Source organism: Anomalospiza imberbis, chromosome 7, assembly GCF_031753505.1.
Source record: "Anomalospiza imberbis isolate Cuckoo-Finch-1a 21T00152 chromosome 7, ASM3175350v1, whole genome shotgun sequence".
Classification (NCBI taxonomy): domain Eukaryota; kingdom Metazoa; phylum Chordata; class Aves; order Passeriformes; family Viduidae; genus Anomalospiza; species Anomalospiza imberbis.
This window is the reverse complement of record NC_089687.1, coordinates 25379678-25403009: the sequence shown is the minus strand read 5'-3', so window position 1 is coordinate 25403009 and position 23332 is coordinate 25379678. Positions and strand designations below refer to the sequence as shown.

At 37.3% G+C, this 23332-nt stretch overlaps 1 protein-coding gene across 5 annotated transcripts in view; it reads right to left on the bottom strand.

The window, feature by feature from the left end:
• The window catches only part of PARD3B (par-3 family cell polarity regulator beta), a 533875-nt gene that overhangs the window by 358169 nt on the left and 152374 nt on the right, over nt 1-23332 (bottom strand). For all 5 annotated transcript variants that reach the window (XM_068196079.1, XM_068196075.1, XM_068196077.1 and 2 more), the window contains exon 2: nt 11293-11394. In XM_068196079.1, the coding sequence (XP_068052180.1) occupies nt 11293-11394 (102 nt within the window). The remainder of the gene's footprint in view (nt 1-11292; nt 11395-23332) is intronic.

Sequence of the window (23332 nt, the reverse complement as noted above, 5' to 3'; positions counted from 1 at the left end):
GCAGAAGATATTTCTCAACTCTCAAAAAGATAAAGGCATATTCTCTTATTTCTACACCTTCTCAGAAGATATTTACTGTACAACGGGTATATCAAAGGTCTATATGTCTATATCCCTACAGCCTTTCACACACATCAGCCTCTCCACCCTGCAAGGAAGGAACTAACTCACACTTACTTGGCACTTTCAATAGATGTCTGCTATGCTTCAGCCACAAAGCTGCCTCCTGAGCTGAAGTATGGAGCCAGTGCCCTTCTCTGCCTTTTGAAGTTAAACTAGGGTAGGCTTTCTGTTAAACTCCATATTGCATACATCAAGAAGTTGGCACATGTGTGCAGGGTTCTCTGTGTGCATTTTCAAAGGCAAATTACAATGTATTTTCCTCAAACATGGCCATTATGCCCTAAATAAAATAAGGGTTGATGACTCAAACCTGCATACAAGAATTGAGCTGGTTTTGTTTTAATACTTATAGGAGGTATTTGCTTTCACAATAGCAGTGGTATTAGCCACCTCCCTATTACACCACCCCCATTACAAATGGAGAGTGCTAAAACATAAATCCCAAATTGTTTGCAACTGCTGAAATATAAGTGAGATTTCTACCAGTGTTTCAAAACTTTAAACAAGCTTTAACTTTCTGGAGGGAAGAGTCACAGGACTTAGAAGAACAGAACTCAATACAGGAGTTGTGTACTGATCTAAAATAAGGAAAGCTTACTATACTGAAGCATTTTCCCAAAACTGTACCCAGATCAACATCAATTAATCGGGCCAGAACACAGTCACTTCTGAAAAGGAATGAAATAGCAATACAAAACTTCTCCTTCACCACTGGGAAACAAAGTATATCACAGTAGGTATTTAATGCCTTGTACTGAAAGAATCTTTGGAGCCCCAACTGTAAAAGGGAACAAAAACCCATTCCCTCATTCAATCTAAACAGAACACATGCTACAGTAGTATCATCAATAGTTTTGGTTGCAAAGGACCTTTAAAGGTGATCTAGGTCAACCCTGCTGCCACAGGGATATCTTCAGCTACATCAGTTTGTCCAGAAACCCATTCAACTTGACCTTCAGTATTTCCAAAGAGGGGACATCTGCCATCTCTCTGAACACCCTGTTCTAGTGTTTTACCACCATCATTGTAAAAACTTCTTTCTCATCTAAAGTGGCCTTCTTTCAGTTTAAAACCATCACCTCTTATCCTATTGTAACAGGCCTTGCTAAAAAGTTTGTCCCCACCTTTCTTACAAGCCCCCTTTAAACTACTGAACATTTGCAATGAATCTCCCCAAAGCCACCTTTTCTCCAGGCTGAACAACCCCAATTCTCTCAGCTTCCAAAACATATCATAATTAAACCACTACGTGGAAGTATTTAACAGCTCAGCTTACTTTATATAGCAAGACAATCCACCAAATTATCTTACCACCACAAGGATACAGCATTTTACAATGCATATTATTCCCTTGGTAAGCATTAACATGTGTGTGCTTAAAGACACTTAAGCTTCAATGTTTCCAAGGAGGGGACATCTGCCATCTCTCTGAACACCCTGTTCTAGTGTTTTACCACCATCATTGTAAAACCTTTCTTCTTTCTCATCATGAACAACATTTGAAGGAACTGGGGTTGTTTAGCCTGGAGAAGAGGAGGCTTAGAGGTGACCTTATTGCCCTTTACATCTTCCTGAAGGGAGGTTGTAGACAGGTAGGGGTTGGTCTCTTTCACCAGGCAGTAACTGACAGAACAAGGGGACACAGTCTGAAGCTACGTCAGGGAAGGTATAGGTTGGATATTAGGAAAAATTTTTTCACCAAAAGAATAATAAAGTACTGGAATTGTCTTCCCAGGGAGGTGGTAGAATCACCATCTCTGGATGTGTTTAAAAAAAGACTAGACATGGCACTTGGTGCTATAGTCTAGTTGAGGTGTTAGGGCATAGTTTGGACTTGATGATCTTAGAGGTCTCTTCCAACCTCATTATTCTGTGATTCTGTATACATTAATTCCAAATATTTGTTACATCAATGAAAATCACTGAGAAGAGGTAACTCTCTCACCAGGTTATGCTTACATAAAGAGATATTAAGCTTCTTTTCATCAGTACATTTGAATGTTCATTCAGTTCATTGTGGCCAGATGCACTTAGAATGAACTCCCTCACTCCCTCCACCCCTTTTTTTGTGCAAGGAACAGAAACCAGATAGCTTCGCTTGTCAGATCACCAATTAGCTACAGTACTTAGTGCCCAGATGACAAAACACATTTTCAGGTCAAGAGAAAGTGTCACAGCTGTACAGCCTAATACTCCCCAAAAACTAAGAGATCTATGTCTCAAACCTTCTGCGTTGCTCTGTGTTTTTCATATTCTGAAAAGCCAAAATACAGATCAGATAGAGGGATCAAAAAACACCAAACTAGAAAAGCACAAGTTTCAGAATTACATTAAGAGAATTTTAACTCCAAAAACCTCCCATTTAGCATTTAAATAGAAAATCTTATTCCAAAACTATCAGGAATTTTATTAGTGCCACAGATGTACTGTCATAGTTACTATTTTTTTTAATCTGAAACAAGTAATGGAATACTTATTACAATTGGAAAAAAAACTGGTAGTTACAGATGTTCAGAGAAAGAGTTTGCAGTTCAGAATGTTCAAACACAAACATTCCACTGGAAAAAAACAAAACTGAGGAGTCCATCTGGCAAGAACCTTCATGCACACACTACTGTTAAAGTAGGTAGAGCTGAAACAAGTAACCATTGCAAGATGTTACAAGATATCAATTTTAAGAAAAAATACATTATACAGCACTAAATTTATAAAAGCTTATAAGTCCTTCTAGGATAATCAGGAGGCAAATTTATGCATACAGACACCATGTTACAGCTCTAAGTATATACAATTGAATTTTCTTTAACAACTTAAACAATATCTGACCAGGTGTCTGTTCTTAAAGCTACAAACTTATCTTGAAGCATACTGCTAGACCTGAAGTTTATAACAAAATGTCTCCAGTAACCAGAAGCACATGATAGTGTAATTGCACACCCCAGAATGTAATACCACACTTAAAAAATGGTTATTTTAATGATTACGCTAATGAGTTCTGAACTTCCAACCCATGTGCATACAGTTTCATAATTACACAGCTTGAAATCCTCATCAGCAAATCCAAATGCTCCTGAAATCCAAATCATTTTATAATCTTGAATAATGCATGGCACCTCTGCAGCAATAAATTAAAACAAATTTCATAAAAATGCAAAGCTTCATAATCTGTATTCTAAAAGACAGTGCATTACTGAAATGAAGTGTTGCTTAGTAAGTACTAACGACGGTGATTTGATGACCCCTCCCCCTGGTATTTACAGTTCAGACCCTATGTCAGAAATAAACAGACCAATTCCTACCAAAATATCCTTTTTTATATATATGTATATGGTGGTTCACAGCGTATCCTACTACACAAGAGTGAAATCAGACATCTGTTTCCTAAACAAGCACTGGCTCAAAATTGCATGAAACTTTTTCCTCCTGAAAAGTGTGAAAACATGTTTTTAAAAATAGGCTGCAACTTGACTGGTTTACATATTATTTTGTCAATAGCAAAAACAAAACTCCCATCTTAGTTCATTGAAGGGCGAGCAAATCAAGGTCTACAGTTTCTCTAAAAGAATGACCCCAACCCCAATGCCATTTTTGGTTTTATTTTGAACTGTTGGTAAACTCTAGACAAACTCAGTGGAAATTCTTAGCAAGCATCAGTGCTGTCCTTTTGAACAAGTCAAAAAAGCCTTGTCAAGATGACAAGTCATTATTACAATCAATGAAAAATCATAGAATGGTTTTGGTTGGAAGGGAACCCCAGTTCCATCCCCCTGCCACAGGCAGGGACTCTGTCCACCAGACCAGGATGTGCTCAGAGCCCCATCCAGCCTAGCCTTGAACACTTCCAGGGATGGGGCATCCACAGCTTTCCTGGGCCACCTGTGCCAGTGCCTCACCACCCTCACACTGAAGAATTTGCTCCTGATAGCTCATCTGTCTCCTCTTTTACTTTAGAAACCTTCCCACTTGTCCTGTCACTCTCTGCCCACGTAAAAACTCTCTCATTTTTTATCATCTTTTAGGCACAGGAAGGCTGTAATGAGGTCTCCTTGGAGCCTTCTCTTCTCCAGGCTGAACAATCCCAACTGTCTCACCCTGTGTTCACAGAACAGGTGCTCCTTCCCTCAAATCTACTTCCTGGCCCTCCTCTGGACCCTCTCCAACAGGTCCATATCTTTCTTTTGTTGAGGAATCCTGACCTGAACTCAGTATTCCAGATGGAGTCTTGTGAGAGTAGAGTAGAGAGGAAGAAACACCTCCTCCAGCTTGCTGGCAATGCTTCCTTCGATGCAGCCCAAAAGTATTGATACCCTGTATTGTTCTTGGATTTTCTTGTGTCCCACATTTCCATTCCTCAAGGTGCTAACAAGGATAAAGGTATTATTTAAAATATGCCCTTTCGAATACTTCCCTTCCTTGTGGACGTATGATCTTTTGCTAACCATCAGACACCTGAAGAGTCTCTATTGGGATTCCCTTGACAGAACAGAAATGGCATGGAGCTTTTATCCACAATTCTGTTTTGTCTTTGTAACTTCATCACTCAGAACTAGATATGAATATTTAAATAAACAAATACTGTCAGCAATAACAATTTCATATCCTAATAACTCTGATTACTGGAAATAACAGCTGAAATTTATTACAAAGAATTTACACAATAAAGAAATAGAGTACTCTAAATTTTGAACAAAGATGTTCATATTGTATTATGCTTTTGGAGGTTGTAAACATGCTATGCAGAATACAAGTTGAATCTATTTTAATTTTTACAATTTAGGATTTGAAAGAAGAATGCATAATTAGTTTTCCTTTTGCTAATAAAATTTTAAGATTTCTGGGCATCTGTAGTATTTCATTACTGAAATCACAAAATAGAAACACAAAACCAGAGGCAGTGAGGAAGAGTCACAAACAACTACACATATTCTGGCAGAGATACTAACCACAACTTTAAAATTATAATAAGGGGGAAAAAATCAAAAACCAAAAATGCACTAAAACCAAATCAAAGAACAGCAGGCCTTACATACGAGTTTTGCTAAATTTCTGCAACTTCATTTTCGTCATCTTGATCACATCAGGCTTTTAGATCTACTAATCCCTTGGTTTGCCTCATTAACAGCAAGGAACTAAATATCAAAATTGGCTGCCTCTGAACACCCATTTTGCCAAAAAGGCATTCAAATTTACACAAGCATAGCCAAGACACTGCCAGAAGCACTAAGTGTCAGAAATCTGAAGCATGTATTTGCTGCAGCCAGCTCAACAGTCAGCAAAAGCACGTGCATTAGAGCATAATGGGCCATAGTATTAACCAACTAAATGTCATAAAACATTGTGTCAAAGCCCTAGTCCACAGCAGTATTAACCACCTTACGAGGAAGAAAAGCTGTAATTTTTTCTTCTTGGATTCTTTCTCTTTGATACAGGTTTTATCAAAGACACAAAGCATCCAAGTTATAACACACCATTTGGAACTATCCTGTCCATTGCAGACTTCCAATGTTACCTCCATATTACATGAAACTAACATCAAACTGCTTTCTGTGCTACCAGACACCTCTCCCACATTCTTATAAAAAAGGGCTTTTTAAACTTCTCCAAGGGAAATTTGCTCAATACGCAATAATTTGTAGAGAAGTCTACATAAAAAAACCAATGCATCATAAGCTTCAATAGGTAAAAATTCTCAGCTGTAATGACATCTCTTCCTGTTTTTCCCAAAAAAGTACAATATACTATTGTACAACAAACTGAAGAATGAAAACCCCTCTATTCTAGACCCCAGTCATCAGAAAGCTACAAAACCCTAGAAAGTTCAATTACAGAGAAGTCTAGAGTTTGAGCAGCATTTCTCTAACTTAAGTATGCATTATTTGCATGGATCATATATTTGAGAAGCAAGCCATACAACAAAAAAGCTGTAAAGCATGACATTTACAGGTTCTGCTGACACACTGGGAGGTAACTTAAAATAGCAATGAGGCCTTCGTCACTGACATCCAGGGGAAGTTTTTAAAGCAGCAATGCTGTAACTCCATGTGAGGAGAAACTGCCTCAGAATACCCCAGCCCTTTATTTAAACCACTGAGACATTTCTATCTACTAGCCCCCTTCACATTCTCACTTAATGTTACCATTTTTCATCTTGATGTAGAAATTTTCCTTATCACCTTACAGTCTTCAGTCAGAGCTTCTATATTTACCTTAGGGCTAATGTGGCTCTGATTTACTTCTGTTTCATGAGGAATTTGATGACTGAATAGAAACTGATCAAAGGTGGAATTAGCTCATGATAACTTAAATACACATTGCACATTAGAGTATGCCATCACTTTCACAGTCAAAATGACACTTTTCACAGATAAAATGAAGGTCTACAGAGTCAAACCCAGGTCAAAAAAGAACTGTTCTATAGTGCTAAACCCAGACAGCCATCACTCCCAGTGACTAAACCTGCCTGCAAACAATAGAAAAGCTCCAAATCCACTGGCAGAAAACATGCCTGTCACCATGTTTTTCTACCTGGAAAAACATTTCTTTTGTATAATTTCATCAGTCTTGAAGTTCACATCTGCTTCATTTTTATTGCTTTGTTGAAAAATCTTCTCCAAACCAGCCACACACTTGCAAAATCATCACCAAAACAAAAGCTACCTGCAAAGGCTTCTGTCTGAAGTAGGGCTTCAAAGAGTTACTTAGCATCTGTGACAAAAGCTTCAGCCAGATCTTGACCTTCTTGTCAGGAGCATGCATGGCCCCAACAGCCATTTTGAACAGCCAGCAGCTGATTTCCCTAGCATTAGAAAACATGTTTTCTCAATATTGCATTTTTGCTGTAGTGAGCTGAGAAGAAAGAATTCATTGATTTTCCTATTTAATATTTCATTAAATGCTTAGCTAAAATAGGTATCTGAGCTACACTTAATTCATACCATTTACTTGATATCATCATTAGAAACACTTAAATGACAGTTGCAGTCACTACAAATCTTGATACAGTGCCACTATTTCAGCATTTCATTAACGTTGCTTTGTGTCCTTCAAAAGCTTCCACTGCTGTTAAAAACCCCTACTCATCTATATTTAAAGAAGATACCCAAGATAAAACTAACTTCTAAGATCATATTGGTATCCTGCTATTTCAGTGTCAGCACAGTGACAATGACTTACTTTCTTAATTCCTTCCACTCCTAAAAGAACCACCCCACACCACAAAACGCCCCCCCACCGTTAGCAGGAGAGCTGCCAATAAACAAATCTCAGGAGAGCTCAAAGCCACATCATCTCTAGGATGACATGCCTAATCTTTTGCCATCAGCACTGATCAGAAAATGTATCTTTACAAAAATGTTCAGCATCTTTGTTGGCTCAGCTGTAGCTACTGCAATACTGCAAACACCTTACAAAAAAAACCTTGCAAACACAATCTTACAAAACAACACCCAAGATATTCATAAAAACCAAAAAGTACCAAGCAACAAGGAAAAGACAAAAGCAAACAAACAGATGAAAAAACCCTACAAAACAAATCAAAACAATTCAAGGAAAAACCCAGCACCCTGACAGCAGACCACCACCTACTTCAGAAGAGCTCTGTTGAAAAAGGACACCTGTAAACATGTTTTGCTTGTATTTAATCCTGTCAAAATATGAACACATATATACATATAAAGTTTGATAGAAAGTGTATTTTCCCTGTAGACCTCTACATTTATTCAGAAAGCAGAACTGTTTTGATCTAAGAAGCTTGTTGTCCTATAAGCAAAGCAAGTTTTAACACAGGCTTTCATTACATCCTCTTAGCCTCCCCAGGTGTTTGCAAGTATATGAAAACATGATTCCATATAAAAATCAGCAGGAAGTCTAGATGGTTGCATTAAGTTTATGCATTTAAGACGTGCCAAGCACAGGGCTCCATGTGCACAGTGCAATGAAAGGAAACATTTTGTACTCCATCTCTTACACAGCAAAGAATTTTTCTCAGAACATTTTCTTGCTCAAGAGTTCATTTCAAGTGGGAGATCTGTTAAGAACAGTATACAAAGAGGACTCCATTTATAACTTCTGCATTAAAATCAGACAATTTAAATAGCATGTTCTGGTTCAATTGACAAAATGTGGGGATTTTAATTAATTCATCATTCAGACTATCAGGACATGAACCAATTGCTGGATAACTCACTGCAAACAAGCTATTTTAAAGCTATTCTAAAAAACTATGTCAACTAGCTTTGGGCATCCAATTTAGGTCACAGATTATTGCTGAGGCAACAGCAGCAGGAGGGACTCTCAGCCAGCAGAATTTCCAAAGCATTTTCACATGACACGTTACCAAGCACATGTAATACTAATTTAGATCTGTTTTATAGGCAATTAACAAATGCCACTCTGTCCAGCATAACTGTGCAGTTGATAGCTGCACAACTGAACTTTGATTAATCTGGAGTTCAAGAGGAAGTCAGGAAGTTCATGTAAGCAGAGCTCAACACTACTGCCACTCCCACTGATGGGCATTACACATTCCAATGCCATTGCTTCAGGGCTGGAACTTCACCATTTACTCCAATTTTTTAGTTCCCTCTCATTTGTTCACTACCTACCACAGCACTTGCTGCTTACCTCATGAGTAGTTGCGCCTCCTTAACAGTCTATTGTTAAGGACTGTCAAAAGCTTTTGAAATTCCAAATAAATTATATCTGATAGCACTCTCCCTGTTTTGTTGCCACAGTGAAAGAATTCAATAGATTAGCAACGACATTTTCCTTTGAAGAAACTGTGCTAATTTACTACTATCAAAGTATGATCTAGAGCAGATTATCTCCTCAAAAAGCAGCAGCATTTCCTCTGCCACTGAAGAAGAGCTTGATGGTCAGCAGCGCCAAACACACCTTTGGTTAAAGGCACTGAGGTTAAGTGCAAGCTTATTTTTATAGAGAGTGACTGATTTAATGTGAAACTATGTCACTGGCTTGGATGCACAGCAAAGAATGACAAGGACAAGGAAGCAACAAACCTGTGGCCTATTCACTTACTACATATACAGATAATCACAAAGACAAGCAGAGCACAGATAAATGGACCAAAAATTCCTTCATCTACTCAGGGACTTTAAAAGCCAAATAAAATAGCAGGTCAATCTGAGTATCCCCTCCCCTTTTTTTGCAAAGCTTAAAGATCCCCTAGCAGAGATTCTCAGTATGAAATAACACTGGTGAAAACTGAAAGACCAACAGGCCACAGTAAAGCTATCAAAACTATATGTAAGCCTTTTATAAGGCTGGTTCTTTGATATCAGATCATATCAAACTTTGTAAGAAGGTAGTACGGACATCTCCTTACACATGCTGTGGCACAATTCCACTCTCAAATGAAAGAATTGTTCAACCTCTCAGGCCAGCAGATCCCTTACAACATTCTCCCTTACTTTAATAAAAAAATCTGATTTTTCACCACAGCTGCCCTGTTCAGCAAGTCTCTTATCCCTGTTTCACCAAGCCACTCTGAAGAAAATAAGATGCTAGTGATACATCCCATGTAATTGAGATATCAGAGGAAGAGAAATTGAGGAGTTTGCTGTATTCCTAAACCACACCACACCACTTCAAAGAGTAAGACTGAAGTTTCCCAGTGAGTTTTCCTTAAGGCAGCGTCAGAGCCTCACTTAGCACTGTCAAAACTGAGGAAGCTTAGACCCACAGCTGTGACCTAGAAGCTTATTCAGTTACACTTACTCAACCAGTGACAGCCACCGACAAGGCATAGCAAAGGCTCTGGTCACAAGTTAAAAACTACATGGCATATCAAATATTCTGCACATTGATGCTCATGTTTCTACACAAGCTCCTCTATCACTACTTAAATAGAGAAAATCCTGGGTAAATGTACTAATTTTCATTAACTAATGAGACCAGCAAAACATTTCTCTTTGATGTAATATCTCATTTTATGACATCTTATGCTTATGGTCTTATTCTTTATACACAGCTGTTCAATTTCAGAAATCAGTCCTTTTGTCTCCAAACACTCCTGGGGAAAAAAAGTCTTAAGGTATCTTAAGCATACTTACAGTAAATATGGACAAGCAAGAAACATGAATATGATAAAAAGAATACATAACAGAGTCCCACTGTTTTTAAAACTTCCCACACAAACCACCCTAAAATGACACTGAAGTACATCTAAACAATTTTCTAAAATACAAAGAAGCAGCATACCATTAATCATAAGCAAAATGTTCTGCTTTGTATTAAGTCATTCAAGAATCAACACAGCATACAAAACTAGCAATTCTGTTTGCAATATACTAAATTATTTTTGAAGTCATCAAGCATATGGCACTTTAAACAGACAAAGCAATTTGTCTAAAAGCACAGGCATATACCATATTTGGATCTTTGGTTTAAAGCCATTAAATATTTTTTCCTCTGATTTCATGAAGAAAAAAAGAGAGATAAAATCAACAAAGTTTTATAAATAATACCCCTTCTTCTCTATGCTGAATAAGTCACCAATAAGTTTCCCAAAACTAAATTTTTCTGACAATTAAAAATAAAATTCAAATAGGTTTCTTTGCAGTTATTACTATCCAGACAAGATATCTGTCTTATTTTAATTGAAATTTAGAGACTCACAGCTTTTAAAATGAATAAGCAGCCTGCTCAGACTTTCAGTACCAAATCATAGGAACTCCTCCCAAAATTTAACAGCTGAAGTAGCTGTTCTTGTCATCACAGGATTTGTCTATTTTGTCACACTCAACCATGACATTAGAATGATTCTCAAAAACTTAATTCCATGCAAAGGAAGAGATTATAGAAGATATTTTAAGTGGCATTTATTTTTAAGCGGCATAAAAAAGAAAAAAAGTCTTGTAAAACCCACATTTTTCACCATGGTATTTGAATATAGAAATAAAAAGAAACACAGAACTGCTTGAAAAGGTTAAGCCCTAAGTGAACTGCTAGGCTTCTCTTCTCACTGCTTCGGAACTGCTTTGGTCACGCTTCCCACTTCCCCATTCTGCTCCAGAAGGGGAGAGTTACAGTAGTTATGGGCAGATGTGTTTAAGAATATTTAACATCCATTTCACCTGCCATATATCCAAGAAATGAGAAAGCAGCATTTGTTATTTGAAAGCACACATCACATTTTCATACAAGCTCTACCTTATCTTTGTCTTCCACAACATCTGCCAGCACATCATCTGGGTCCAGGATTCCTCCATCTGTATACTCCAGGTGGTGAATATTTACCCAGGAAGCTGGATCCTGTAAGACAGATACAAGACTTCTTAACCTACCCTTGCATGATTTCAATGCTGTCAGACAGCAGTTTTGTGTCCCACTTATTTTCCACCTACCTCCCTCTATAGTCACGAGGTAGAAGATTGGAGCTACTACTCAAAATTGAAACTGAGAGCAAATGAAAACTACAGATGAAAAACAAAGGTTCTGAAATACCTACAGAACACTACACAAAAAAAATCTTTAAAACATACATTTTTATTTCCTTATCAATCTTTACCTAATTTGAACAGTAAATTTAAAACAATAGAAAAATTATTTTTGTTTTATAATACTTTATAGAAAGAATATTTTGGTTATTATCAGCACAAACAAATAAATAAATATATATGTGGATGGACACGCACCCCTCCTGACAGGTTGTGGAGAGGTTATCATATATTTTTAGATATATAAAACACATCCATAATTTCTTTCTGAGGAGGCAGATAATCCTATTGTGGCAAAAAACCCCAAATGAATAAGTAAATTCCAGTTTGCTTTCACAAATAAATACTCTCAAATTCCAATGCAACACTGTGTACCGTATTAACAGGATCATATTAATTCTCCAAAACTAATGCATTTTTCATACCTTATTAACTCCTTCACTTCAATAACCAGGAGTTCAGCCATCACTCCACTGGCCCTGAAGCCAAAAGGTTCAGAGTGTACTGCTCAACAGCAAGTTCTCCCTGACCGGAAATATAAAATGAGAGAGCAGATACACAGTCTGTAGGCACTGCCCCCTAACTATACCAGCTACCCGTGTACACAATTTCAGAGTGGTATTTATGTCTGAACTGCATCACTTAAGACTTATCCTGCTAGGACCAGTTCTTGTGGTTTAATGAGCACGTGGCAGCCCAGTGAGTCACAGTGACGTGTGTGAGTACTCTGTGGTATCAGCACTGATGAACATTGCATCTGCTACAGCACAGTGAAGAAAGAAAACATGCCTGGTTAGGATTATAAAGCATATTTGAGTCCTCCATCAAAAATTATGGAGAGCGGCCAGAATATGCTAAAATTGAGGGCCAGGAAAGGGGCATGCACACACATAGCTTTGAGAAACATTTCAGAAATGGACAAAAAAAGATGACCACTGATGACCCGCAACTAAGGGTTAAGTGTAAAGAGATACAGTACTGCTGCATAACAACCACACAGTTAAGCATCTAAAAGTATGTCTATTTGGAATATGTCCATTTAATCTGTAATTTACTTCTTACTACAGTTATTTAATTTTGCAATGAATCCACCCATTAATATACTTTTTTCTCTGCAAAGTGCCGAAGAGTGGACAACTATTGCAGCTCAAATTTCTATCTTTAAGACCAGGGCTTAGGTATTTTTACCATAACCATAAAATTCTAAGATGAAAAGGCAGAAAAGAAACATACCTTTATGCAATAAATAAGCAGGTTAGATTATACAATTTACCTAATGCAGTTACCTTGAAAAAAGAGTGTAGTTTGACCCTACCAATAAACTTACAAAATATGATACTCTGAAACCAGAACACATCAGTAGCTACAGATATTCCTCTTGAACCTTTTAACTTATGCAACCACAAAGCTTTTCATAGTTAGCAGCATTAAAACAACATAATTGAAAAACACTCCTCTTAACAGGACAAACTTCTGTGGCTAACCTATTTGGCTGAAGATACATTAAAACCTGCTGTATTATGCCACTGAAGTGTTAAGAATAAAGCTGAAGTCAAAAATAAACAGCCGATTAGAATATTTTGCTTTCAGTGTTCACTTCTATTTGTCATTCGGTAGCTGTACCAACACAGATGTGTCATTGAAACAGAAACAAAGAAAAAACAATTGTAAAACCCTATTATCCCAATAGAGTGGTGCAAATTGGCAGGACACAAGCTCAAGACACACAGCCACCCTAAACTACATTAAATTTAATGAATTCCTAACCCTCTTTTACTTTGGGCCACAGCAAATACAGTAATTTAATTATTTTTGCTAATGGCAATATCAAGAGAACATCTCTAAAATAATCTCAAAGAACAGACAATGCCATTCCTCACCAATCTTTTGGAATAAGTGTAGCCAATGTAAGATTCTTTAAAAGAAAACAAAGACAAATCACACTGAAGTATAAGAAGTAGAGCAGGATTCACAGTTTGTTTTAAAGAAAAATACTTCTTAATGGTTTAGACACATACTGTGCCTCAGGTACGCACAGTGTGTACACACTACAACCTTCTGATCTCAAGGACTCCCCAGTTACAATAACCAGCACAGACTAGAGCAAGACTGAACACTTGCTGGCTCAGAAATAAAAATGTGAATGGTTTCTATTAGCTTATATGAACTTGATCCCTGAAAGTTAAAAACCCATGCTGGGAACAGGGAGCTTTTTATAAACTTGTTTGTTGAAGCAAATAGTAGCTACTGCTAGATAGCCCAGATTATCCTCTGCACAGTCACAAAAGTAACAATGGTTCATCTGACCAGCAAACCCACTCAGCCATTCAAAAAGATTTCAAAGTCAGAGAACATTTTCTTTTCTTTCAATGAACTCCAAACACTGCCATGCATTGGATACAAAGCGTCCATAAAAAAAAAATAAAAAAAAAACCACAGCCAACTAAAATCTATATATCTGTTTCTTCCATGTTTCTTTACTCACACCAGGAGTCCAGACAGCTTCACTAAATAAAACATTAATATTTTAGAAAACTCACCACTTAAAACAAGCCATTAGCTACCAGCAGATGTAAAAGTTGACTATCTGACATTCCAAACAGCACTGTATCCACATGCATATGCACAAACTCACATTTTTCATACAAACTCACATTTTGCACATTAGGAGTTGAAGAAAGGAGTTGCTCAAAAGGAGTTGAACATGTCCGAAACATAACCATGGTACATCCAAGGTAGAATCATTATCAGAGAAAATGAAACTTGCTCAGGAAAAGGACTGTCCTATTTTAAGGTTCTTATGCTTTACTATGATAGAACAATCAAAAGGAGCATCAAGAACACTTCAGGTTTCCGTGTGTTTTAAAACTCCTAGACAGGACATTGCCTTTCTAAAGTAACAGAGTAACTTTATAGTTCATAAAGCATATGACTGGAAGTCTTGCAAAACAGATTGCTGATTCTACAGTGTCTTCTGAATGTTCTGAAAGTCAGAACCCAGTAACAGAGATGACAGGCTGTGCAAAGGGTCAGCACCAGACAGTTTCAACAAAATAACACTTCTCGCCTGCTGAAAGCAGCAAATGCTGGATGACACCCCATTTTTGATCAAGAAAGAGATTGGTTAAGGGCATACTTACTGAGAAGGCACTTGCTGAGAAGCTAAGAATTATAAAGTAAAAAAGGTCTAACAACTATATTCTAAAATACTAGGACAAGTTTGGGTTTTTTTTTTCGCTGATGGATTGTTGTTTCTTTAAGTTTCTCTAGCTTGAGATTAAAGTCTTATTCTAATGAATGACAGTGTCTAGGAAGATTCTTCACCATATATTCTTAATCACCATCATTAAAAGTTGACATGCTTAAAAAGAAATACTTAAGTTTTGAAAAACAAAAAAACCTTTTGTAAAAATAAAACACTAATAGAGCCTGGAAGCTCTGGGCAGCATTCAGGTATGGTTACCTGAATCTATCTGTGCTCCTAAATGCTGTTAGAAAGTTCATCTTGAAGAAGACACAAATTAAGGTTCCAAAAAATCCTAGCATCACAAGTGGGAAGAAGCTCTCTCACAGCACAGTACATAACCCTTAGGCAGAAATTCAGCTGAGGTACAAACCTGTAAAAATCTACGTAAAGAAAATGTATGACTGAGTTACCTGGTATAATTCATAACAGCACTTGGTAAATGAATATTGAACAGTTACTCTAATGTGCATTTTACCTTAGGGCTGCAAGTCATGTTTGTGTTTAACATCAAGCCACTTAAAAGCTGTTTATCATCATTTCCTTTATGTGTGGGAGAACACTTTAGGAATTACTATGCAAATATTTACCAAATGTTAAATTAAAGCCAGGTCACACGAATGCAGAAGTGTAATGTAGGCAGAGAAGTGACATAAATTTTAAAAAATGGGCTTGACATTCATTTTGTCACAGAACCCTGACTTAGCTGTTGCCACCTGTTCAAATAGTCTAAAACACCATCACTGTTCAAATAGTCTAAAACAGGTTCAAGAATTCTTCTACACATTTATTTTCAGTCAACACACACTTACTCAAATGAAAAACCAATCCATTTATAATTAAAGCACTCCCATTTTTTGTTAGGTTTTTAAATAAATCAATAGGTTCACATTTTTAATGTATCAGAAAGTTGGAGTGCATTCTTGATTCTTTTTGTTCCCAACTCAGACAGAAAAGTACCAGTCTCCTTTTCTGAAAGCTAAGCAACATAATAAATGTTAAAGTCCACAGTGGGTATTTCTGACTGTTAATGAGCAAGAGAATCCTAACAACTTTAAATACATTTCAGCTGACCATCAAAAAATAAACACCACTTAATGATTTTACAATTAATTATTGTTTGATGTTGTATTTTGTTCCACTGTGCAGAATGCATAAAATTAATAGCAAACCCTATCCTGGCATTTTTAATTTAATATAGTAATAATGGGATGCACTAAAAAAAAAAATCAGAAATAGGACTGACTTAAACTTACTCCTCATGCTGATATTTCTGAAGTACCTCCCCATCAATGCTTCACTAGAGCAAACAGACTTCAATGAAATACAGTATGAAAATGGAAATCAAATATGCCTGCTTCACATACACAACAACAGAGTAAATGCTAAGTCAAATTTGGGGGAAGGAGTGGCCTCTGGCCATATTGCTTTCTGTCACTTAGTGTAAAACTAAAAATCTATAATCATAAAACACTTTCTGATGAAGGGATATTTTAGGTTAAGGTCAGTAAAAGAGGTATTCTACCACTTAATTATTTTTAGATTATAAATTGCAATGTGATGCATTGCCTCAATATATTAAGTAGTATTTAATGATTTCTGTAAGCATTTTAAGGCTCCACAATGTATCATTACACACAGCCAAATAACACTTAGTAGTTACTCTCACACCACAGTTTGGGGGACAGAGCACAAAAAGCAACTTGGAGAGGAACATACACCAGAGATTGGTCATGGCTTCAAACTTCATCTCTAAATCCTCAAAGTTTATCACTGAATTAGAACAGCCTTAAGCATTTTTGGTTTGCTTACCAAAACCACCTCCAAACAAGCCTGAAGTGGTACTTTATTCAAACTTCATCTCAACTGCCACCAACAGGGGCATCATCTTCAGCTGTAGTAGAGGTGGGGCTCTGTTTTTACAGCAATATGAATACTGAGTTTCCAAAATCAAGAGCTGATCACAAAGCAAATGTTGCACACTACCTGCTATCACAGTCTGGAGACGAACAGTTAGAGCTCAGCAACAACACAACACGCAGGCACTGATGTCCTCGTACAGCCTAAGAGAAACCCCTCAAGGAAAAAACCAAATGCCCCAACAAGCATCAAGCCTGTCCTTACAGCAGGCAAAAAACTACGAGTTCTACTCTCCTCACATGCACAAATTGTATCATTGCATACAATATTGTAGGTTACAGACATAACATTTTTTATGGAATAAAAGGAGCCACAAGAAGCTTCTGTAAAAATCAAAGATGAACAGCTATCTGCACAAGAGATAAAGTCTGTTCCAGACATTACTGAATGCAGCAATTCCTGGCACAGAACTGATCTGAATAAACCTCCCTGTATGAAGTACATGAGTATACTTCACACACACATATATATATTTACACACACACACTTGTAACCGAGTACAAATTGGGTCTTCTTTTCACAATCTTCAAAAAATAGACATAAAGCAGTATTTAGGTCTCACTGCTCAGGAAGCTTCCAGAGTTTAGTTTACATTACACATTGCAGAGGATGTTACAAGCTCATATTTCTAGGTCTCACTGTTGAAAAAATAAATTCTTACCTCTAATTAATTACATTGTCTTTATAACATAATATTAACCAACACATTTTTAACCCTTTCCAGTTAGAAATTCAAAAGCACCAGAAATCTTTAAGATAATACAAGGAAGAGAAACATGCTACAACACAGTGAGATAGTAAAAAAAATTCCTCATGTATTCCATAGTGCTATTGTTCTCCTTCACCAAAACTGACTCTGCTTGCATTAAAAGTGAAAATGCTGCAAGATGCTAGAGAGAAGATAAAACGTCTTTATAGCCTTCTACCAGCTGGAGTGACACGTATTCTCTCAAGTTATTAATATTAAAGAAAGATCTATACTGAGTGAGCTCAAGAACAGAAATTAAAGCTGAGGCAAGGGCAAAGGACAAGGCAGTCTGCTCTGAGAGAAACTGCTTTTAAGCATCCAGAAATAAAGCTACAGAAAACACAGAAGGCCATACAGCAGAAATAGTCTTAGAAGGGTGACGGTAAGGGATGCTTCCTAATCTGTCCTCCAGATGAAATAAAGTACTATAAAAAAAAAGCCACACAAGAAAGGATCTTTGGAGAGGAATTCTACCTTAACTGGCGGGGTGATGGGGAACAGAAAGAAGTTCATTGCAAGCAATCAAACTTGTGAGTACATGGAAGACAAAGCTCTTGGCTTTTCACAATAAATATAGCAGGTCTAACAAGCTTTCAAACCTCATGCCAAAACATGATCACAAGAAGTAACACCAGCCTAAGCTGTTATACCCATGATGCTTTGCTTCTGACCAAAGCACATATTTTGATTTTTTTAGACAGGTTAGGAAGTTTTCATCACACAGTAAGATAACTCAGAAATTTTACTCCCCCTAAAAGGAATAAATTAAATATTCAAGTATGAGGTGAATTAAAGATTATTTTCTTCAGAACAACACAATTTCTCCCTCTGTTTAGAAGGATCTCTTTTCAAACTATAGTAGAAGGAACTATTCCCTGTAAACAAGCTATTTAAAAAAATAAATCTCATTTAATTTCACATGTTACTAAATTTTTGTTCAGATTTATTCATTTTATCTATTAGTACTAGTTCTGGAAAACGTATTCTTCCCTCAAGCACTTCTTTTTTCAAATCATGATTAGATGTGATATAGCCAAACGGTGGAAAGTAGAAAAAGAGTTCTGAAAAAACAGTAATTTACATAAGATCACTATAAATATTCAAAGTTTCTGTTTTTGAAGGCACTAAAAACCTGATATCAAAAGGGGAACTAATCAGATTGGGTCAGCAGAGAAACATTCACCTTTATCAGAAACATTGGGTTTATCTCAGTGCACTTGCAGGTTTTGCACAGTCTGGTCACACAGTCTTGCTGGCCCCCTTAAGGATGGCAAGAGCACAAAACAGACAACCAAATAATTCATACGTGAAGCCTGTGGACTGCCACAGATTTGTGACAAAAACAATCCATTACCAATCTCGAAAAAAAAGCAGAAAAATCTTCTCTTTCTATTGCCAGGCACAGTAAACAACCAAAAAGCAGAGCTTCCTTTTAGTCTTTGGAATGAGGCCTAACACAGCACAAGTACAGCTGACCACCAGCTTTATCTTTGACATGCTAAATGGTCTTATTCTTTAGCCATCTTCGAATTATTATGCTCTGAGAAATTAACAGGACCAAGTATTACCATGACTAGTAGTCAATACACAACAGCAAGGACTGATGATCACTTCTTTGTCTTCACCTGTTCTCTTCATACCACCAAACTTCCTTTTGGAGGTGAGAAACTCATCCTTCTTGCACTTTTTTCCTTCTGATTAATTTTCATGTACAGTTAACACATTCTGTTTTCCTTGAGAAGACAGAAACTCAAACAGATACTGGTCTTAAGAGCCACCTCATTACAGCCAAGATGGGCTTAGACATCAGAGAGCTCTCAAGGTGAAAATGGGAGCTACGAGGAACCCGACACACAGGTTATATAGACAGTTGCAGCTGTTAAAAATGTCCCAGGTCACATCTGAAGATAAAGATCCTGGCCTGAGATCCTAGCTGACAAACCACAGAACATGAACACAGTGGGAGTTCTTCATATAGGCTATAAAACAAGGGGAGCACAGTGAAAAGGACTCCTCCACTTGAGTTACTTGACACTTGCATACTGTAGGTCACAGCAGAAGGCAGGATGGTGAGTCTCTTCTGGCTCTCAGAGATAGTTTTGGCAAAGAGGGACTAGATTTCTTGTCTTTTAGCCATCTTTATGTTTTGAGAAATTACTAGGACCACGTTCTAATAACAAAGTCTCCATTTTCCACAAGGCAGGGAAGGTACTTCACTGTAATCAGAAAGGAGAAAGAAGAGAGAGTTGTTTTATCCTGACAGTTGAATATGCAGAGGGAAAAAATACCTATCTCCCATATTCAGTCTGAGGAGGAAAACAGAAAAAACTGCTGTTAATCTCCCTATTATGGAATTCTCTGTTTGTCAGAGCAAAGATATATAAATCCAAAATGACCCAGATTATTTCAACTAACACTCCAACTTTTACTTGACTTGCAGCACTAGAGCCCTTCAAAAATAAGAGCATTCTGATTTTATATTGAATCCGAATGTGAATGAAAAACCACTCTCTGAATATAACTGTCTGAATATTACCTAAATAAAGCATGATGCAGAGAATACGTCGGTAGAGGATCACATAGCCCACCTTTACATTACACTCCAGCATTTAAGAAGACCATGTATGCCTGTTTCAGTTTTACTAAGAAAGCTGGAGATACACATCTAGACAGAGGTCTACACACTGCATTTGTAAGAGCCAGCCAAAACCTCCCCTTCACAGCCTCAGTTAAAAGTGGAGCACACTGTATGCCAGGCACTGAATCCAGTATACCTACACAAATGTAAGAATATAAGTGCAAACTGATCTTCAGTTATAAACTAAGAATATCCTTTAGCTTTTCAAGTCCATTAGAGTAGACTGCTTCAACAATGCAGAAACACAAAAGACTCAACCTTGTGCAAATTAACACAAAAGTTCCAGAACAAAACATCTCTACATAAACCTACAAGATTTTAAGGTTTACCTTTCATATCACAAGTCCTCCATGCCAAATATTATCTACAATATTCAGAGTAGTATTGTTATGCTAATAAGCAAACTGCTTCTCAGCTCCAGGCACCTGGCAAGTAATTAATTAGCACTGAGTCTGGTTTTTTGTTTAATTACCTAAAGGTAACACTGGGAGGGCTAAAGACCACAGCCACCATTCCTTAAAATCCAACATTAAGTGGGCAGACAGAACTATAAAGCTACTTCTTCAAACTGTTATTTTTTCACATAGAAATGAGAGAGGAAAAAACTTAAAGTAAGAAAGGCATGTGTATAAGAGTAGTGCATTTCAGAAGTAAAGTCCAGGTTAAGTGAGTGAACAATACTGTTATTTTGCCAACAAAAACTGACAATCCCTTAAATTCAAATCATTCACTATAGCTACAGATAAAAACGAGGCTGACTGCAAATTAACACAACTCAAGCATGTAACAAAATCAGCACTGAAGGATACCAGATCTTCAACAAAAAATGATAAATGATTCACATCTCCAAGGGCAGCCAGCACTTCAGCCCTGCATCCAGAAACCGTCTAAGGTTGTTTTACTTACAACTGTTGGGCCTTTCTTTGATAAAGTGATTAATGCATTTGCAGCTGACACAGGACTGCTTATCAGAAGCAGCTGAGAGCTTCAAAGATGTGATTGAGTAACCCCAGACTCTAAACAAAACTGAATACAAATGCCTGTAAGACAATGCAGACCAAACATGCTGGAATCCTGTCAAACTTTAACATAAATGGAGCTTTAGACAAAGCTCAAGTGAGAAAAGAATCACAGTAAACTATAGAAGCATATCCTTAAATCCTCAGAGAAAGCCATTGGGTATTTTTTGGAATTCCACAGAGAACAGCAAGACTTTTCTGCTGCAGTACCAGCCTATTTCCTGCATGAGTCAATCACCAGCCAGAGACTGGGGAGGAATTTTGCCAAAGACTGCCAGATTTGCAGTGTCAGTAGGACCAGTCAGACTACCACTCCCTTCTCACACATCCAAAGCTGGTGCATTTCAGAAATGCCACCAATTCCCACTGGTGCCACTGCCCGTATCAACTTAATCAATTCTCCCCATGGTCTCTGAACGGCTCCTAGCAGGCACAGGCCATAGCTCTCCTTTAAGAGGACTTAACTAGCGACCTGGGATCTCTTTCTTCACTCAGAGAAAATACCTGACCTTTCACAGTACATTCACTGACTGTGTTCCAAAACCAAGCCATAAGGGACAATCATAGGCCCAGTGCCATAAAGATGCTGAGACAGCCAGGGTAGTTTTAAATTATCAAAGCATTAGAAGATGTAAGAAGACTCCCTGTGAGGCAGAAGTAAGTTCATTACATATGAAAACAAAAAAGGAAAAAAAAAAGAAAAAAATTTAAAAGGGTGGTGGTGGAAAGTAATAGACTCAAAATTGGCTGTGCAGGGAGGGAAACAAAGGGTGTAACCATACAGGTCTGCAGGTCTGTACTAGATGATGCTGTAATCTATTTTGTTCTCATGTTAAACACTAAATTAACCAGATTCTCTCCTCTCTTTACTTCTCAGGAGAAAAAAACAATTGGGTCAATAATATTCTGAAGGCACAACAATCAAGCACTGCCTAATTCCATAAAGCCTAGCCAGCTTCAGTGGTTCTGACTATTGCTTGAAAGAAAATAATAGGAAGTTTAAAAAGTTATACAAATATTTAGCAGCTTAATATTACACTGTGGGGATTATTATATAATCTGACATATTTTGTGCTATATTAATAAAATTTATATCATCACAGTACAATGTGGGTAAGTTTTAGTATTTGACTTCCAAGATACAGCAAATATACCTGGTGAACAGCTGAAACAACCTCTACCTTTAAACATATTGCCAAAGCCAAGTGATGGAACTGGATGAAACCCAATCAAGGCTCCTGAGAACAACTTCCACCTTCACCTAGCTGAAATACAGAACATGCCAGAATAATTACATCATCAAAACTTGACACCATATGCCTAAGCTCAATGCATGAAGTGGATTTTGGTCAGATAAACAGTGAAGAAAGTAAGATTACCCACTTTTCCATTGAAATTTAATACTACTAGCATGCATAAGGGTTCGCCCTGCCTTTATCCCAAAGAGCTGCTTTCTTCTGCTATTCCAAGTGTCTCCAGGAAAACAGAATCACAAAAGAGTTGGGAAGAAACACCTTCACAGGTTTCAGAGGAAAAAAGAAGGCAGCATCAAAGTCACTGCAAAACTACTAACAGACAGGTGGGTAGGACTAAGTAAGTCAAGTACAACACTTAGCCCAAATGTGAAAAATGGCACCTGAGGCATATGTTCCAGTTACTGTTTGGTAGCAAATTTCTCCAACCCACAGCTTGCAAGGGGGCCACATGTAAAAAAAAAAAAAAAACCCTTACACAACTTTAATCCAGCCAGTACAATCCTACAATAAAGTAAAAATGAAAACAGCTGATAAGCAAACTTGTTTAAATGCTGTATTTGCATATATTTTGCATCAGTCCTGAGATGCCATTACAACCTTCATTTTCATTTGCAGCTTGATGCCATCCATCGCTGACACAAATGAGTCCAATTTACTTTTCAGTCAGCTACCTCATTCATTCTCTGGGCTCCAGAACTGTACCCACATACATTAGCTCCACATAATTACGCCATGCTCAAGCACCAACAGAAATAAGGAATAAAATTAAACAAAGATCTACTGAAAATGCCTACAGTTAAGTGGACATAACATAGCCATTATTCACAAGAATGCTCAACCCTAAGCGTGTTACAGGAATGTTTTAGCACAATGCACTGTCAACAGGACTTGCAGAGTAACAGCTCCCTTCTCAGTAAGGGATGATTGG